The sequence below is a fragment of the Odocoileus virginianus genome, chromosome 11 (genome assembly GCF_023699985.2).
Source record: "Odocoileus virginianus isolate 20LAN1187 ecotype Illinois chromosome 11, Ovbor_1.2, whole genome shotgun sequence".
NCBI lineage: Eukaryota > Metazoa > Chordata > Mammalia > Artiodactyla > Cervidae > Odocoileus > Odocoileus virginianus.
Window position 1 is genome coordinate 42931643 of NC_069684.1, and position 18956 is coordinate 42950598.

Below are 18956 nucleotides of genomic sequence, written 5' to 3' on the forward strand. Positions count from 1 at the left end.
ACTACATGTCTTTTAAAATAGATTTTGAAAAGTTGTCCTCACATAAACTTTATTTTGGAAAAAAGAAAAAGCATTATCTATACATGATTTTTAAGAAATTATTGTTTTAAGAAAAACAAAATTATCTATAATATTACCATTCTGATGGTTTCCGTTGTTAATGATTTTCAGTGAATCCCTATTGGTATACATGTTTACACAGATGTGACAATTAAACATTTAGACTTTTTACATCAATTAAAAATCTTCCTATTTTTTTTTATAGTCTTCATATAAAAGAGTCCTCATACTCTGAGTAAACACAGACATATTAAGCCATTCCCTTATAACATATTGTTGTGTAGACCATATCTATAAGATAAATGTTCATTAATATACACTGATAACCAGGAGTAGGATTACTAGGCAAAATCATATGATTGTCTTTATAACTCTTGCTACTATTGACATAATCTTCCCAAAATATAATTTCTCTTTGCTGTGCTTCTAGCAGTGTTTGAGGGCATCACTTGTAATGAACCCTTTCTGGCATTCAGTTTGTTGCTGGGTTTTGTCTTATTTTGTTTAGTAGGTATCTATTTAAAAAAACGTTCCTCAGTCGTGTCCGACTCTGTGCAACCTCATGGACTCCAGCCAACCAGGCTCCTCCAGGCAAGAATACTGAAGTGGATAGCTATTCCCTTCTCCAGGAGATCGTCTCTGATGCATGCATTAATTATGTATGAAGCTAAAAGGTTTTGTCATTACTATGCAGGGGTAGAAAAATAAAATTCATGTTAAGTGTATGTATAGCTAAAAGTGTTTCCCATTGCTATTAGGTATATGGGAGCAAATTCCTATGTTTCCTATATTCCTATAAAATTATAGGTTAAACTCTAAGATATTTTTCATCAAGGGCATTTAATTTTCCAGTCAGACTTTATTCAGAAATTTGAATATCTTTCTTGTTATCTCCACCTGGCTATACCATCAGTCCTTAAACTCAACATATCTTTCCACTCAGAATGCTCTCTCTCCTATTTCTCTGTGACACTGAATAAGGCTTTATCTTCTTTTTGGTATCTGAATACAGATTACTTGGGTCTTCTTAGATTCACTGGCTCTAAGAAGCATCTAAGACTCATAGGGTCTAAGATTACTTGGGTCTTTTTAGACCCATTGTTGGATATCCACATGTTATTTCCAAACAAGCCATACAAACAAGCCATACTAAGTGTGTATGTAGTTCATGTATATGCCTTCTCCTCTCTCTCCAGAATGTCCAAGGCAGGACCTCTTCACTCCTTGTTAGGACTAGGGCAGTAGACTAGCTCATTCCCAGGTCTGGGTCTCCTCCCTTTCCAAGATATTCTCCACAGCATTGCCAGAGCAATCATTCTAAAATCTTAATCTAATTGAGTTGTTTTCCTGCTGACATAAGTTTGCTAATTCCCATTGCCTATAAGATTCATTTCAAACCTCACATTTTCATATATAAATGTGTTCAGATCTAACAGTGCTTTTCCTTTAAGATTCAACTTTCAGTACTCATGACCTTGCTCTGAAACCTCTAGTCTTAACAAGTGTCTGTGAAGTCAACCAAATGGGCCATTCTCTTTTTCACTCAGTTCAGTTCAGCTGCTCAGTCATGTCTGACTCTTTGAAAGCCCAAGGACTGCAGCATGCTAGGATTCTTTGTCCATCACCAACTCCCAGAGCTTGTTCAAACTCATGTCCATCAAGTTAGTGATGCCATCCAACCACCTCATCCTCTGTCATCCCCTTCTCTTCCTGCCTTCAATCTTTCCCAGCATCAGGGTCTTTTCCAATGAGTTAGTTCTTCGCATCAGGAGGCCAAAGTACTGGAGTTTCAGCTTCAGCATCAGTCCTTCCAATGAATTTTCAGGACTGATTTCCTTTAGGATGGACTGATTGGATCTCCTTGCAGTCCAAGGGACGCTCAAGAGTCTTCTCCAACACCACGGTTCAAAAGCATCAATTCTTTGGCGCTCAGCTTTCTTTACAGCCCAACTCTCAACACCCACATCTCTTTTCTACAACCCACTTACTATTTTCTTTATTAGGAATGCCCGTCCAAGCTCCCTACATAGCTATCTGTAAGCTCTTCCTCCTCCTACAAGCTCTCCTGAATTCCTCAAGATATAATTAGTTGTGCCTCCTTCTGGGCTCTGTTGGCACTTTCTAGCCACCACTGTTCTATCACTAATCTCATTTTATTCTTCTACTCAATTACATTTCTGCATCTCCCACTAGGTGGCAGCCTCCTTGAAAATAGAGAATTGGCTTCAGTCTTGTCCCTGGCAAGGCAGCTGCTCAGTCACGTCAGTCGTGTCCAACTCTGTGTGACCCCATAGACGGCAGCCCACCAGGCTCCCATCTCTGGGATTCTCCAGGCAAGGATACTGGAGTGGGCTGCCATTTCCTTCTCCAGTGCATGAAAGTGAAAAGTGAAAGTGAAGTCCCTCTGTTGTGTCCGACTCTTCGCAACCCCATGGACTGTAGCCTACCAGGCTCTTCTGTCCACGGGAGTCTCCAGGCAAGAGGACTGGAGTGGGGTGCCATTGCCTTCTCCGGCAAGGCAGAATGTCTGCTATATGATATTCATTCACTAAATGGTTTTTGATTAAGTGAATTCATTTCAAGAGACCAACATTACAGTCACTGTAAATTAAATCAAAGATGAACATCTAAACACATAAATCCAGAAGTCTGTGTCTATACCTTCCTCTCATGTTTATAATCAAAAGACAATTTGACCCAAGGCTGAACTCTTGCTTACCATATTGAAATGTAGTTTCTTAAACTCTGAGAATGAAATAATTTCAGTTTTTCAAAGCATGCGCTAGAGTCTCTAGTGGAGAGAATTGAGTAATCAACAAAGAAGTGGAAACCTAGTACACAATAGGAATAATTTGCTAATATGTAGGCACTGATTGACGACTTGTTGAAAGATAATAGCAAAAATTCTCTCATCCTTGATTCCTCTCTTTCTCTTACATGCACCACCCAATCTGTCAGGAAATATAGTTGTCTCTCTAACTTCAAAATAGAATCTAAACCCTTCTTACTACCCCAAGAGACCCAATCCCCAACCACCATTTCTTCTTACCTGGATTAGTGCTTTTGTGCACTGCTATATTTGTAAGATATGTATGTATATAGCTCATGATAAAGTGAAGTTGCTCAATCATATACTACTCTTTGAGATCCTATTGACTATAGCTTACCAGGTTCCTCTGTTCATAGCATTTTCCAGGCAAGAGTACTGAAGTGGGTTGCCATTTCCTTCACCAGGGGATCTTCCCGACCTGGGGATCAAACCCAGGTCTTCTGCATTGTGGGCAGACATTTTACCCTCTGAGCCACAAGGGAGACCCTCATAGCTCGTGGTAACTACAAAGCAAAAACTTATAGTATATACACAGAAGATAAGAGATAGGAATCAAAGCATATCACTTAGAAAATCATCAATTCATAAATAAACTCAGCAAGAGGGGAAGGAAGAAACAAGGGGACTATAAAACAACTAGAAAACTATTAAAATGGCATTAGTAAGTCCAAATAAGTCAATCATAAAGGAGATCAGTTCTGAATATTCACTGGAAGGACTGATGCTGAGGCTAAAGCTCCAATACTTTGGCCACCTGATGCAAAGAACTGACTCATTGGAAAAGACCCTGATGCTGGGAAAGATTGAAGGCAGGAAGAGAAGGGGATGACAGAGGATGAGATGGTTGGATGGCATCACTGACTCAATGGGCATGAGTTTGAACAAGCCCTGGAAGTTGGTGATGGACAGGGAAGCCTAGCGTGCTGCAGTCCATGGGGTCACAAAAAGTCGGATACGACTGAGCAACTGAACTGAACTGCATGGATCATTAATTACTTTAAATGTAAATGAGTTAAATTCTCCAATCAAAAGAGATGAAGTGACTAAATGGATTTTAAAAAATACATACTGCCTACAAGAGACTCATTTCATCTTTATGGATACACATCAACTTAAAGCAAAGGACTAGAAGATATCCCATGCATGTGGAAACCAAAAGGGAGCAGGCGTTACTGTACTTAGACAAACAACCACTCTTTACTACCTCCATAATTTAGCCTTTTCCAAAATTCTATATAGTTAAAATCATGTATTATATGTACTTTTCATATTGACTTCTTTCATTAGTAATATATTTTTAAGTTCCTTCCATGTCTTTTGTGACTTTAATAGCTCATTTCTCTTTATTACTGAAGAATATATCATTGTAGGGATATGGGTGTGTGTGTGTAGCCATTCAGTCATATCCAACTCTTTGCAACTCTTTGGATTGTAGCCCACCAGCCTCCTCTGCCCATGAGATTTTCCAGGCGAGACTACTGGAGTAGATTGCCATTTTCCTTCTCCAGTGGATCTTCCCTACCCATGGATTAAACCCATATCGACTGGCTCTTCTGCATTGTAGGTGGATTCTTTACCCACTGAGTCATTGAGGAACCCCCCCCCCCCATGGATATACCACAGTGTATTTATCCAGCCACCTATTGAAGGACATTTTGGTTGCTCCAAGGTGAATTCCTGTTGCTTCACATCCTTCCCATGATTTGATATTGTTCATGTTTTAAATTTTTGCCATTCTTATAGGTGTATAGTAGTATCTCATTATTTTTCATTTGCAATTTCCTAATGAGGTATAATGTTGAGAACCTTTTCCTATGTTTATTTTCCATCTATATATCTCCTATGGTGTGGTATTTGTTAATATCTTTTATCTGGGTTATTCAATCAAGTTGTTTGCTTTCTTGTTTTCACATTTTAAGAGTTCTCTGTGTGCTTTGGGTAACATTTTTTTTTTTTAAGTCATATGTCTCTTGAAAACATTTTCTCCTAATCTGTGACATTATCTTTACTTGATAGTTTCTTTCAAAGAACAGAAATTTATAATTTTAATAAGCACCAACTTAAATTTTTCTCTTAAGGAGCATATCTTTGCTGTAAGATTTAAAGAAAAAAATCATCTCCAAATCCAAGGTAATCAAGATATTATCATATGTTATCATCTAGATGTTTAATAATTTTGCATTTTACATTTCACCTATAATATATTTTGAGTTAATTTTTCATGAAATGTGTAAGGTCTGTGTCTAGAGGGTTTTTCACATGTGGATGTCCAGTTGTTCTAAAATTATTTGTCAAAAATATTATCCTTTCTCCCATCATACACCCTCCAGGAAGACTTGTACATTATCATGCTCCTTCCTGAGGCTGGAATATCATAGAAAGTCACTATCTGAGACCAGAATCAGTTTATTAATAACTCTGTGCTCTTAGCCAAGACAATCAATCTCTTTGTAGCTCAGTTTTCTCACCACTTAAATTGCAGTGACAATTTTAGACTCACTGTATTGTTGTATCAAATATCTATGAAAGAACATAATACTCTATAAATGTTACAATCACAGTGGAAGAATTTCCTAGTGAAGAGAGAATTATGTGACATCTTTCTTCAAATCAATGAAGAGTCCATATTCCATTTCTTATTAATGATAGTAATTAATAATATCTAAATTCAGAAAAAATGGAGAACATTCTCAAGATAATTATTCCTTTCTCTGTGTTATTTCTATTTCTTGAGCATGCCCATGTTATTAATATTACTTGCTTCATATTGGTTCTCTTTCATCATAGTCTCATCTGCTAGATGAGCTCTTGGAGTACAGAAGTGGTGTTTTACTTATCTGGATATATACAAAGCCTAACACAGTGCCTGTTCAAGTACCTAAAAATATTTGCTGAATTGAATAAAGTTTATTCAAGCCTTAATAAAGTTTACTTTGTATTATATAATTTTAGAAATATGAAAGTGCAGAATGAAGCAAATAATCTAATATGTTATTCTTCCATTCATCCAACAAGTATTAATTGACCCTCCCTCCCAGGTCTACTGGCTTACTAGGTGGCTCAGTGGGTAAAGAATCTGCCTGCAATGCAAGAGGTGCAGGAGACAAGGGTTCAGTCCCTGGGTTAGGAAGATCCCCTTTAAGGGGACATGGCAACCCACCCCCAGTATTCTTGCCTGGAGAATCTCAGGGACAGAGGAGCCTGGTAGGCTACAGTCCATGGGGTCACAAAGAGTCGGACATGACTGAAGCAACTGAGCCCGCACATCCCAGTTCTATGCTAGGCACTGGGAACCTGGCATACTAATACACAAAAGCAGCTTTCAATATAGATTGTAAATTTTAAGTTAACTTTTAGTAAAATTCAACACAGAAGCACAAAAGAGGAGTCTCAGACATTAAAAAAATATATTTAATATTTTGAGAACTCTCCTTCTTAGATTATTTCTTTGAATTGAAGTCCAATCAGCCAGAGTCATAGTCAGTAGATACAGGTCCAACCTAAGTGATTCAAAACATCCAGTCAGTTAGTTAAAAGTTATGTGCACTGTTGGATTGAAACCTCTAGCATAACTTATGACCTTAGATAATGCAACCACGAGATGTGTATATCTATACTCTTCCACTTGTATTATTACTTCTCTTGAAAACCTCTTGCAGAGAAATGCTGGGCTGGATGAAACACAAGCTGGAATCAAGATTGCTGGGAGAAATATCAATAATCTTAGATATGCAGGTGACACCACCCTTATGGCAGAAAGGGAAGAAGAACTAAAGAGCCTTTTGATGAAAGTGAAAGAAGAGAGTGAAAAAGTTGGCTTAAAACTCAACATTCAGAAAACTAAGATCATGGCATCCGGTCCCATCACTTCTTGGCAGAGAGATGGGGAAACAGTAGAAACAGTGACAGACTTTATTTTTTTAGGCTCAAGGCTCCAAGATCACTGCAGATGATGACTGCAGCCATGAAATTAAAAGATGCTTGCTCCTCGGAAGAAAAGGTATGACCAACCTAGACAGCATATAAAAAAGCAGAGACATTACTTTATCAACAAAGGTCCGCCTAGTTAAAGTTATGGTTTTTCCAGTAGTTATGTATGAATGTGAGAATTAGACTATAAAGAAAGCTGAGTGCTAAAGAATTGATGCTTTTGAACCGTGATGTTGGAGAAAACTCTTGAGAGTCACTTGGAGTGCAAGGAGATCCAACCAGTCCATCCTAAAGGAAATCAGTCCTGAATATTCATTGGAAGGACTGATGCTGAAGCTGAAACTCCAAAACTTTGGCCACCTGATGCAAAGAACTGACTCATTGGAAAAGACCCTGTTGTTGGGAAAGATCGAAGGCGGGAGGAGAAGGGGACGACAGAGGATGAGATGGTTGGATGGAATCACCAACGTGATAGACATGAGTTTGAGTAGGCTCTGGAAGTTGGTGTTGAACAGGGCCTGGCATGTTGCCATCCATGGGGTCACAAAGACTCAGACACAACTGAGCGACTGAACTGAACTGAAAATTTCTAGCACTTCAGAGACATTTGAGAAATTCAAGCACACGTTCAATCAGGAAACATTTCTTTCATCTTCTGTGATTGGCTAGGTTTCACCCCTCATAAAGCAGGTGTTTTTTTTCTTTGTCTTTCCTTCAAGACCAGTTTTGAACATTATTGTAAGCAAATAGCAGTGAGAAATGACAGATAACCCACTCTTGGCTAAGAGGCAGTGTTTTAATCATTTCCTCTCTGGTGAATAGTTGGATAACTATGACTAGACGTGATTTGATTCCTACAAAATGCCCTCAGTTACCTTCTGAAAATATTGGGATTGCTGGTTGTCCCCTTAGGACTAGAAAACAGTTAATTCCTTCCCTTTCTTTGAAACTATCAAGGATTGATCAGTTTCTTAACTATTTAAAGTCAGATAGAAGTGGATGTATACACTATCAGCTACTTGAATAATGGAATCATAAACATGAATCAAATGAACAATTTAGTGAGAATACAGGAGGGCATGAATATGAGATGTTCAGTGAGTAGATGAAGTAATGTTCATTAAAACTTTAAAAACTTTAATGGAAATTGTGATCATATTCAACAAATGTTCCAAGTGACAGTGTTGGGATACTAAAAACTTACTGGCCAAAAGGAAAAAAGCATGGTGTGTTGAAAACTAGAGTAGTGACAATTGTGAAAATCACAGAAAGGCAGTAAGCTCATTGCCCAATTTGGGAAGAATTGATTTTTGTTTGAATAAAGTATCTTTTCATTAAAGTATAATCTTTGCTACTGTGACAAATGAAAGAATTGACAAGCTGTGTCTTTTCCTTTTCTTTCTTTCCTTTACAGATCAAATGAAGCACAGAGGTCTGAGAATGTGCTCAAGATCAAACTTGATGAAGCTTCTTTTTGAGTAGTGAACCCTCATAATGGGGAACCAGTAGCAATTAGATCGTTTTTTCATTTAATCCATAAAAATAGAACATTATGAAGACAGGTTGAAATAGAGCTAAAATTGTCATTATTACAGTTGCCACCTATGACTCATGTGTAGAGAATCATTTCATGCTACAGTCTAAAAATGATGAATATAGCTTTCATCTCTGATAAACACTGACCATAATCTCTCCCATCATGGATGCTGCCAACAGGAGTACAATTAAAACAGAAAAGGGACACAAATGATGTATTACCTTTTCCAATATGTAATGAATACACTTTGGGACTATTCTTAATAATAAATATTTATTATTTAGAGCATCTATATGAATATGAAAGACATAAAAAAATAAAAATCTAAGAAAGTAGATTCATGCAACACTTTTATAAAAGGTGAATATAATGTAATAAGTCCATGAGCTTTAAAGGGAAATGAGGTGGCTGGCTAGGGAGAGGACAAGGTGCTGGAAGGTCACTACCCAGTCAGGGTCACAGCTGTTTTGGGGGATTGTTGGGCTTCTGTAGGCTTGGTCTGGCTCACACTTCTCCTGTTGGACTTGTCTATTGTTCGGACAGCTTTTTTCACCCAGTCAACGTGGGGATCAGCACAGACTTTAAGGCCACGTCTGGTAATGAATCTGTAATGCAAGGAAAAGATAGGCAAAATTAGTCACATCTCCAAAGCCTTGGGACCAAAAGTTAAGATCAGATTGTATAAAAGAGATTTTGTGCAGAAATGACTGGGCAAATCAGTATTCTAGATACATTAGATCTTAAATGAAAATCTTTCTTCTGCAATCTATTTTTTTTCATGAAGAAAAAATAGCTCCAGATAATACCCAGATTCCTTGTTCAGAATTTTGTGTAGGTTCCTTTCCTCATCATTGCTAACAAATGATGTAATTAAACTAGACATTTGAAGCCATCTAGATTATTTATTACATGTCATTTTCTTTTTGAAATCTAAACACATTCATCTTATTTTCTGGACAAAAAGTGGTTTCTTTACCATATTTTTGGTGGTAAAGTTGTAATTATATTTTGGGAAGTGTTGCTATTTTGAAAATGAAATCCTGGAAAGAGAATGGTACCATGTAGGCTAGTTGTTAACATTATTCCTTGAGATGTGGCAACTGATAAAATATGGCATTTTACTCCAAGATACCAAAAAGGAAGAGAAAGGCAGGGATGTGAGTGGGATGGGAAGGGAGGCATCCCACACCAGTGTGGCTCTGTGCTCAAATCCTGATCTGATCCAGCCATCTCTAAACCTAACCTTCCAGACCGAGCACATTATTCATCTAGTTCCTGGTCTGATTCTTCTGTTAAGATAAGTCGGAAAGGAGGGTGACAGTCTTCACTTGGTTGACAATTTTTTGTCATCATCATTGTTTGGGGCTACACAAGACATGGTTAATATGGAAAAGTAAAAGACCTATTGGCTAAGTTGAGGTCTTCCTCCTTGTTAACTTATTTTTCCCAAGGAGGCCAGCCTTTCTGTACACTGTGTTCCATGAAGCCCAGCTTTGGGCAGAGAAACTCACATCACTGCTTTCATGGAGCCCTCCTTGATGGTGTAGGTCTTGATGTTTTTAATTGGCAGTCGCTGTGTAGTCAGACTCACACAGATGCTCTTTTCTAGAACTTCACTCCCCACACCTGTACAGAAAATCAAGCAAACAAAACTAAAATATAATTTCTAATAATATAAATGTTAGAGTGTCATCAATCAAAACAAAGAGTGACCTGATAAAGAGTAGTTTGGGGCAGTCAATATTAAACATGGGAGAGGTAGCTCATTTTTTACTGAATCCATAAAGGTGTTGTTTTAAATAGTAAAATGTGAAATATACAAAGGAAGTAGTTCATAAAGTTCTTATCCTCAATAGAAGGACTAAAAGGAGATTAAATTTTTCAGTTTTGAGAACATCTTACATCAGAGAAAGGAAAATAACATGGGAGGGTTAATAATGTCACAGATTTGCTAAAATCTAATGAAGGTTTCTGTGTGCCTATTTTCTCCTAAGATGAAGAGACTGGTATTTGCTTCTCAGGGAAGCAAACATTCTTACAGAATATTTCTCTGAGAAATATTAAGCCAAAAAGCACCTAAAATAATAGTCGATAATGATCAAATCTGAGCTTTCTGATGTAGTGTTGCTGAAATCAGAAGGTTTTTATAATCATAACACTGAGCAGGTGTTCACTAACATTGCTCTTCATCTCCTCTTTCTATCACTCAATATCCAGCCTGCACATTCTTTACCCTCTATATTTGCCAATTTATTTTTAATGCTAAATGTTTTTCTGAACCCAGTGAAAGGGAAATACTTAAATGTCTGCAATCCTCATCAGTCTTCATTCCCCTATTCATACATGGTTTTCATCATATGGCAGCCTATTTTCCCAGAAAAATGCCAGCTAGCCAGGTTTAGACAACACTTGGTATAAACTTTTTCATTTCAACAATATTTTTTTATTCAGGGCCCAATTTCAGGGGGTTCTGGAGAGTGCCATCTCTATTTATTGGCACCCTTGCAGATACATGGTCTATTCTAGTCTAAGTAAAAAGGCTGTAGATTAAGAGGTTGAAAGGTGAGTTAACTGAGTTATTAATTATAACCAAAGGATATTCTGTCTTGTCAGAGGCATAAGGAAAAATACGCTCCGACCAGTTGGGAAAAAAAAATGATCTTTTAAGAAATATGTGAAGAATGTTCAGGAAAGGCTCAGTGTAACTAAATCTCATCTGGATATGTCTTGTAAGTTTAATTTATTGTATATAAGTCATTGATATTTGTTAGTACTTATGGTCTTTTATAAACTCAAGAAATTTATCACAAGTGGGAATAACATTCATAGCAATAATAATATTCTCTCCTACACACTTAAAGGTAAAAATTGATATCCTAGATATGAGGTCATGAGCTTCCAGTCAATTCTGTTTTAATACAAAACGTTGATTTGCTTCAGATCATACATCCTCTAGCTCACTCTCCCATCATGAATACTTTACATTTTTAAGCAATTTTTTGAGATATGGGGCAGTTATCTTTACTGAACAAACACATTATTTAATCCCTGGTATATCTATTTCTATTTTTTGAACTTTTTATTTTGTATTGGGGTATAGCCAATTAACAATGTTATGATAATTTCAGGTTAACAGCAAAGGGGTAAATATTTTTAAATTTATCAATACTAAATAGGCAAACGCTTCAAAGATATATACAATTGTTTTCATTATGCTACTCCTAACATTAATAAACAAATTAGTATTTGCCTGGAAATCTGATAAATGATCATAAGTTTTATTTCATTTTAATTGTAGGTAAGCAAATTAGTTATTACATTTATCTTAAAGATAATTAAACCTAGGCCCGGAGAGGTTAAGAAATTTACCCCAAATTACCTAGTTGTGAAAAATAGGAGCCCAGACTCATCAATTTCTATCTTCAAAATCTACAAAGTCTCCTAGAGTCAAATTATACCCATTTTGCGCACAGAAAGACTGAGGCTTAGCTTGGAGAAAGTAGTTGACTCCATTCTAAATCTGAGTCAATACCAAAATGCCCGGCCACTGCCTGTACACCTAGATATTCCTTATCTCGTAAATAACTTGACTCACCTTCCACAGTGTATGCAGCGAGACTGCAGATCACCAGGCAGGTCAGGATGAGAAGTCTCATGGCTGAGGTCCCCTGAGCTGTGAAGCAAGAGGCTGAGGACCTTGGCTCCTCTGAGTCTCTTTTATCCCCCCAGTGGTCAGCGCACTTCCTGTGCTGAGAGGGGGACTTTCAAGGTGGGTGTGGAATCACGGAAAGTCTTCGCAGTACTGGTGCTTTCTTAGTTTGAAAAAAAAGTTCCTTTGTCTCCACTCACACTAACCCCACATCTTGTGGCCTTTTCTCCTCCTCCTGTGGTTAAAGTGTCAGTGAAACCTTATGTGTGTACAAAAGAAACGTAGTTGTCTCGTCTCCTGCCGCCAGTCTAAATGCAAACCTCCCATGCACGCATGTCCCAAGGCCATGTCGGTGTGATGGCCCAGGCGGGACATGGTGTAAAGGAAAGGGGTGGGATGGTCACTGTGGTCCCGTTCCCCCACTAGCTCAGGCAGCATGTGCTGTGACACGAGGCTTCCACCACTGGATAATATGCCCGGGGGTACCATCCTTGGGGAAAAGGAAAGGGCAGCCCGCTCCAGTATTCTTGCCTGGAGAATCCCACGGACAGAGGAGCCTGGCAGGCTATATACAGTCCATGGGGTTGCAAGAGTTGGACGCGACTTAGCGACTAAATCACCACCACCATCCTTGGTGACTCCTTAGGGAGCCAAAGTGAGACTGCTACTTTCCCGAGCTTCTCATTCCTCTGCCTTCTTTTCTTCTCTTTTCTCTCCTTTGTTCCCATTCAGTTGATCCCCTTTATTACTCCACTCTTTCCACGTGCCAAGAAACAATTAAATAAGGGTGTTTGTAGCCTGTCTATATTCACAGGTTTGCTTTATTGTAGTTTACTACATATAGTTTTTAAAAACGATTTTGAAAATTTGTCCTGACAAACTTTATTTTCAAAAAAAGTAAAACAAAATTATAATATTACCATTCGGATTGTTTTTATTTTTAATGTTTTTCAGTGAGTCTCTATTGGAATATATATGTTTGGATAACTGTGAAAATTACAAATCCTAATATTTTTACGGCAATGTAAATATCCTCCCATGTTTCTTCATAGTCTTCATATTTCTACTGTGTAAATGCATACAAAGGGACTTCCCTGGTGGTTGAGTGGTAAAGAACCTGCCTGCCAAGCAGGAGACACAGGTTAGATCCCTGGGTCAGGAAGATTCCCCGAAGAAAGAAATGGCAATCCACTTCAGCATTCTTGCCTAGGAAATCCCATGGACAGCGGAGTCTGGCTGGCTATAGTCCATGGAGTCACAAAAAAGTTGAACAAGACTTAGAGACTTAATAACAACAAACATACACAGAGACACATTAAATTATTCCCTTATAACTTATTGTCATGTAGACTATATCTGTAAGGTAAATTTTCTTTAATATACACTGAATAAATTCCTTTTAGTAACCAGGAGTAAGATTACCAGGCAAAATCCTATGATCATCTTTATAACTCTTGCAACATATTGACATAGTCTTCCCAAAATGTCATTTCAATTTCCAGTGCTTCTAGCAGCATTTGACTGTATCAGTTACAATATAATCTTTCTGGCACTTGATTTGTTGTTTTGGGGTTTTGTCTTGTTTTGTTTAATAGGTATCTATAAAACACATGTGTTAATTATGTGTGAAGCTAAAAGGTCTTGTCATTACTATTCAGGGATATGAAAATAACATTCTCATGAAATATATGTATAGCTAAAAGCTTTTGCCATTGCTATTAGTGATATGAAAACAAATTCCTGTATTTTTATAAAATTATAGGTTACATTTTAAGGCATTATTCATCAATGGCATTTAATTTTCCAGTCAAACTATTCAGAGCTTCAAATAACTTTTTAGTTATTGCCACCTGGCTACCATCAGTACTTAAATTCTGAACACATTTTGCTACTCAAAATGTTTCTCTTCCTATTACTCTGTGACACTGAATAAGGCTTTATCTTCTAGTCAGTTCCCAAATACAGATTGCTGAGATCATCTTAGACTCATTCCCAGCCACCCATATTTTTCTCAACCAAGCTGTACTAAGTATACCTTCTATGTAGCTGTTGTATCCATGTTCTCTCTCTCTGCACTGTCCAAGGCAGGACCTCCCCCTTCCTTGTTAGGACCCCTGCAGTAGACCAACTGATTCCCCAGGTTTGGGTCCCCTCCCTTTCCAATCTGTTTTCCTCAGTATTACCTGAATAATCATTCTAAAGCCTTAATCTAATCGAGTTGTCTTCCTGCTGAGAACTTCTTTGCTAATTCCTATTGCTTACAGGATTCATTTCAAATCTCATATTGTCTTATATAAAAATGTTCAAGATTTAACACTGCTTTTCCTTGAAGACTCATATTTCACCACTCATCGTTTTGCTCCTGAACCTCTAGACTTAACAAATGTCTGTTTAACCAACCAAATGGGCCATCCTCTTTTCTAATCCCCACTTTTGTTTCCTTCATTTGGAATAACCATTTCATATCCCTATATAATTATGTGTAAATTCCTCCTCTTCCTACAAGTTTTCCTGAATTATCTATACACATTTATCTATGCCTCCTTCTATGCTCTCTTGGAACTTCCTAGCCACTAATTTCATTTTATTCTCTACTCAGTTTCATTTTTCTATCTCCTACCAGATGGCAAGCTCCTTGAAAGTAGGCAGTTTGCCTCAGGTCTGTCTACTAGTGAAATGTCTGCTATATAGTGGTCATTCACCAAATGGTCTGTGAATAAATGAGTTCTTTTCAAAAGACCAGAATTAAAATGATTTTACATTAAGTAAAGGATGAACATCTAAAAACATTGTGCCTAAACATTGTGCCAGAATATTGTGCCTATATCTTCCTCTCATGTTTATAATCACATAGAAAATTTGACCCATGACTGAATTCTTACTTAGCATATTGAAATAGAGCTTCTTAAACTCTGAGAATGAATTATTCATTTCAAGTTTTTCAAAGCATGCACTAGTCTCTGATGGAGAATAATTAAGCAATCAATAAAAATTGGAAACCTAGTACAAAATGAGTATATATCTGTTAATGTTTGGACATTGATTGACAACCAGTTGAGAGATTATAGCAAAAATTTCTCTCATCTTTGACTCCTCTTTCTCCTACAAGTCCCAACAAATCTGTCAGAAAATACTGTTGTCTCTCTGTCTTCAAAATAGAATTTAAACCTTTCTCATTACCCCAAGGGATCCAAGTCTAAGCAACCATCATTTTTCACCTCTATTGGTGGATCCATGGAATAGCCTCCAAAATAGATTTCTTTATTCCACCCTTACTTTCTTTTGGCAAATTTATAATCTAACAAATGTGATCATTTCAAAATGTGAGCAATATGCTAGTTTTCTGCTCAAAATTCCTTCAGTGGAATGTATTTTCATGAGTGAACTCCAAAGTCTTTTTACCCCCTGTGTATTGTTGAACATGGGCTTCCCTTGTGGCTCAACAGTAAAGAATACACCTGCAATGCAGGAGATGCAGGAGACGAGGATTCTATCCTTCGGTAGGGAAGATCCCCTAGAGGAGGAAATAGCTACCCATTCCAGTATTCTTGCCTGAAAAATCCAGTGGACAGAGGAGCCTGGCAGGCTATAGTCCAAAGGGTTACAAAGAGTCAGGCACAACTGAGCAACTATGTGATCCAGGCACATGGTAAGTCCTTATTGTATCAATAATTACTTTAAATGTAGATGGATTAAATTCTCCAATCAAAAGGCGTGGAGTGACTAAATGGATTTTTTTTTTTTTTTAAAAGGTCCAAGTACATGCTGCCTACAGTAGACTCACTTCATCTTTAAGGGCACACATCAGTCGGAGTAAGGGAATGGAAGAAAAGATATTCCCATGAAAGTGGAAACCAAAAGGCAACAGGAGTAACTGTATTTATATCAGACAAAATAGACTTTAGGCCAAAAACCATAACAAAGTGACAGAATGTTTTTATATAATGATAAAAGGGTCAGTTCATTGTGAGGATATAACAACTCTAAAGACTCTAAATACATAACACACTTACAAGCATTTACAAATCCCTCCAGAATCTATCCTCCCATCTCCTGTTGACTCTCTGACATCATATTCTGCTCCTCTCCCCACCTTGTTTCTTCACTGCAGTCACAATGATCTCCCTGTTGTTTTTCAGACATGTCAGGATGCTCCTGCCTTTAAGTCTTTTCACTTGCTAGTTACTTCACCTGGTATTTTCTTCCCTTAGAAATAAGCAAGGCTCAGTCCCTCAACCCCTTCAATTTTTTGCTCAAATATTTCTTTCTGATTATGGCTTTCCCTGACCACCCAGTTTAAAACTGTACACATATACCAATTCTGGTCTCACTTGATTTCTCATTGCTGCTCTACTTTTATTAATAGGACCTAGCACCTTCTAATAAGACAAGAATTTATCTTTTTTTTTTAAATTATGCACCCTTTTCCTGGAATTATCTTTTTTATTTCCTCAGAGTCTAGGATAATGCCTGGCACTAAAAAAAAAAGGACAAGAATTAAAGATATTATTTTGTTCTTTGTTTTCTCTCTTTCATTTTTGTCCTTTAAAAAAAATGGAACCTTAGGAGAATGAATGCTATCCACTTGTTGCAACATGAATGGACCTACAGATGTTCATACTGAGTAAAGTAGGTCATACCTAGAAAGACAAATATCATATGCTATTTGTGATGTGCAGAATTTTTTTTAAAGTACAAATGAACTTATTTACAAAACAGAAGTAGAGTAATGGATGTAGAAAACAAATTAATGGTTTTGATGGGTGAATTGGGGAAGGTTGGCCTTCCCTGGTAGCTCAGCTGGCAAAGAATCCCCCTGCAATGCAGGAGACCCCAGTTTGATTCCTGGCTTGGAAAGATCCCCTGGAGAAGGAATAAGCCAACTCCAATATTCTTGGGCTTCCTTGGTGGCTCAGCTGGTAAAGAATTCACCTGTAATGTGGCAGACCTGGGTTTGATCCCTGGGTTGGGAAGATCCCCTTGAGAAGGAAATGGCTACCCACTCAAGTACTCTGGCCTGGAGAATTCCATGGACCGTACAATTCATGGGGTCGCAAAGAATTGGTATAAATAGGGAGACTGGCATTGACATACACACACTATTGTATTTAAGATAGGTAATAAAGACCTATTGTATAGTACAGGAGACTCTACTCAATCCTCTGTAATATTCTATAGGGGGAGAGAATCTGAAAAAAAAAAAAAGTGTTTTGTATATATAATTGATTCATTTGCTATACAACTGAAACTAACATAGTGTTGTAAATAACCTATACTCCAGTCAATAATTTTTAAAATAAAATAAAGATGACAACAACTATTATTGTTTGAAACATACTTTCAGTGCAATTTTTCACATATTATAATTAGTTTTTTCCCTATTTTAAATAGTTTTGTTATATATTTCTGATGAAGACAATACCATTATTTTTAAAAATTCAGACACTACAAAAAATAATTAAGGAAAATTCACCAAAATCCCACTTCCCAAGATAACTCTTTAATCACTATTGATGGGCCTTCTTCCATACATTCCTCAGATACATAAACCTACACACATTTCAGTTCACAGTCTTTTTGATATCATTCAATGGCTGTAGATTTGCAATGTGTATATAAGCTTTGTGCTAAGCACTCAAGGACATTAATCTGTTTAATAATAGCAATATTAAAAATTAAGTAAAATTATCATCTAAATTTTATGGATGAGAAAATTAAGGATTGGAGATGTTACATAATCCACTCACAATTCCAAAGCTTAGGGTTAACAGAGTGAAGATTCAAACTCAGATGTGCCATATTCCACAACTTAAGCTTTTAACCAATACCCTAAACTGTCAGATATTCTCTACTCTCTACTGATAGACTCTAGGTTAGTGTCTCTTTTTAAACCCTAGACCACAGAGCAGTAAGAATAGACACGTCTTTGAACTTTTTGTACTTTTCTCTGTATCTCTTTGCATTAGTTTCCTCCGGAAAGTTTTCACAAGACAATCTCTTACTATCATACATACTGCTTTCTCAAAAAGATATGCAAAGACTAAAGATGTGAAAATGAAGCTTACCAACAGATAAAGCCACATAAGATAATTCTCAATGGTCATCTCTTTTCCACTGATCTACAGAATCAAATTTGTTACATGAAAGTCACTGTATGGATATTTGTGTGTAACATACAAAACTGTGGCTTATAGTAAGTTCAAAATAAGACTTAACTTACCCTCCCACAAATCAGGTATGAAAATACATGCTTTTCTAAATTAACCAATACTGGGTATCATCAATCATTTTAGCCATGCTTTGACCACTAGTAAAATTGAAAATATTTTATAAATTGCCTTTTGTAATTTTTGCCCATTTCTTTGGAATATCTGTACCTTTCTTTTATATTTGTGAGAGTGCTGTCTCATATTTATTACAACTATTTTTCTACTAAATTTTCTGATGATTGCAATGCTGGAGACATGCAAAAAGTGAAAGACTTTGTATAAACAAGTTTATGCATTTTTCGCAGGAACTACACATACTTTGTGCAAACCTCAGGAGTATCTTTTCTAACAGAAAGTCTCAGCTTAAAAATATAGATAAAATATTTCTCATGCTAGATCTAGACCAGGGGACTTTTTGCATGAGGGGCCATTATCTTGCTGTGTGTTTTTTTTTTTTTTTTGGTTTTTTTTGAGGAATCTCATCAAATGCATAAGGAATAGAACATTGTTTATTACGCAGAGATCTTCTACTATATGTTCCTTACTTATTAATTAGGTGACTTACTATAAAGAAGCACCTTTTAAAAGGGAGTACAAGAAACTATGCCACGGATGTCACTAGAGGTTCCACCACATACTAGCTTGGAGGATCAGCCAGTCAGTGAATTTCAGTGACTCAGTGCTTCTATCATTATTTTCATCAATTTCTTGGAAATATGGTGGAAGCTGGTAATAAATACT

General features: G+C 37.0%; 1 protein-coding gene and 1 long non-coding RNA gene across 3 annotated transcripts in view; one reads left to right on the forward strand and one right to left on the reverse strand.

Annotated features, from left to right (window-relative positions):
* LOC110125248 (uncharacterized) overlaps positions 1 to 16408 on the forward strand; it is a 48586-nt gene extending 32178 nt beyond the window's left edge. Inside the window, exons 2-3 of one of the 2 annotated variants that reach the window (XR_002310001.2) lie at positions 10971 to 11086; positions 15759 to 16408. This is a non-coding gene — a long non-coding RNA (uncharacterized lncRNA). Of the gene's footprint in view, positions 1 to 4968; positions 5021 to 8234; positions 8429 to 10970; positions 11087 to 15758 lie in introns of those variants that run through there. The other variant, XR_011490374.1, reaches the window with a different exon arrangement.
* On the reverse strand, positions 8612 to 12154 carry LOC110125246 (lymphotactin-like). The gene is made up of 3 exons (XM_020874172.2): positions 11953 to 12154; positions 9869 to 9983; positions 8612 to 8962 (listed from the first exon to the last, which is right to left on the reverse strand). Exons 1-3 carry the CDS (start codon positions 12011 to 12013, stop codon positions 8800 to 8802), a joined length of 339 nt encoding a protein of 112 aa, XP_020729831.1. The 5' UTR covers positions 12014 to 12154; the 3' UTR covers positions 8612 to 8799.
* Positions 16409 to 18956: the final 2548 nt, after the last annotated feature.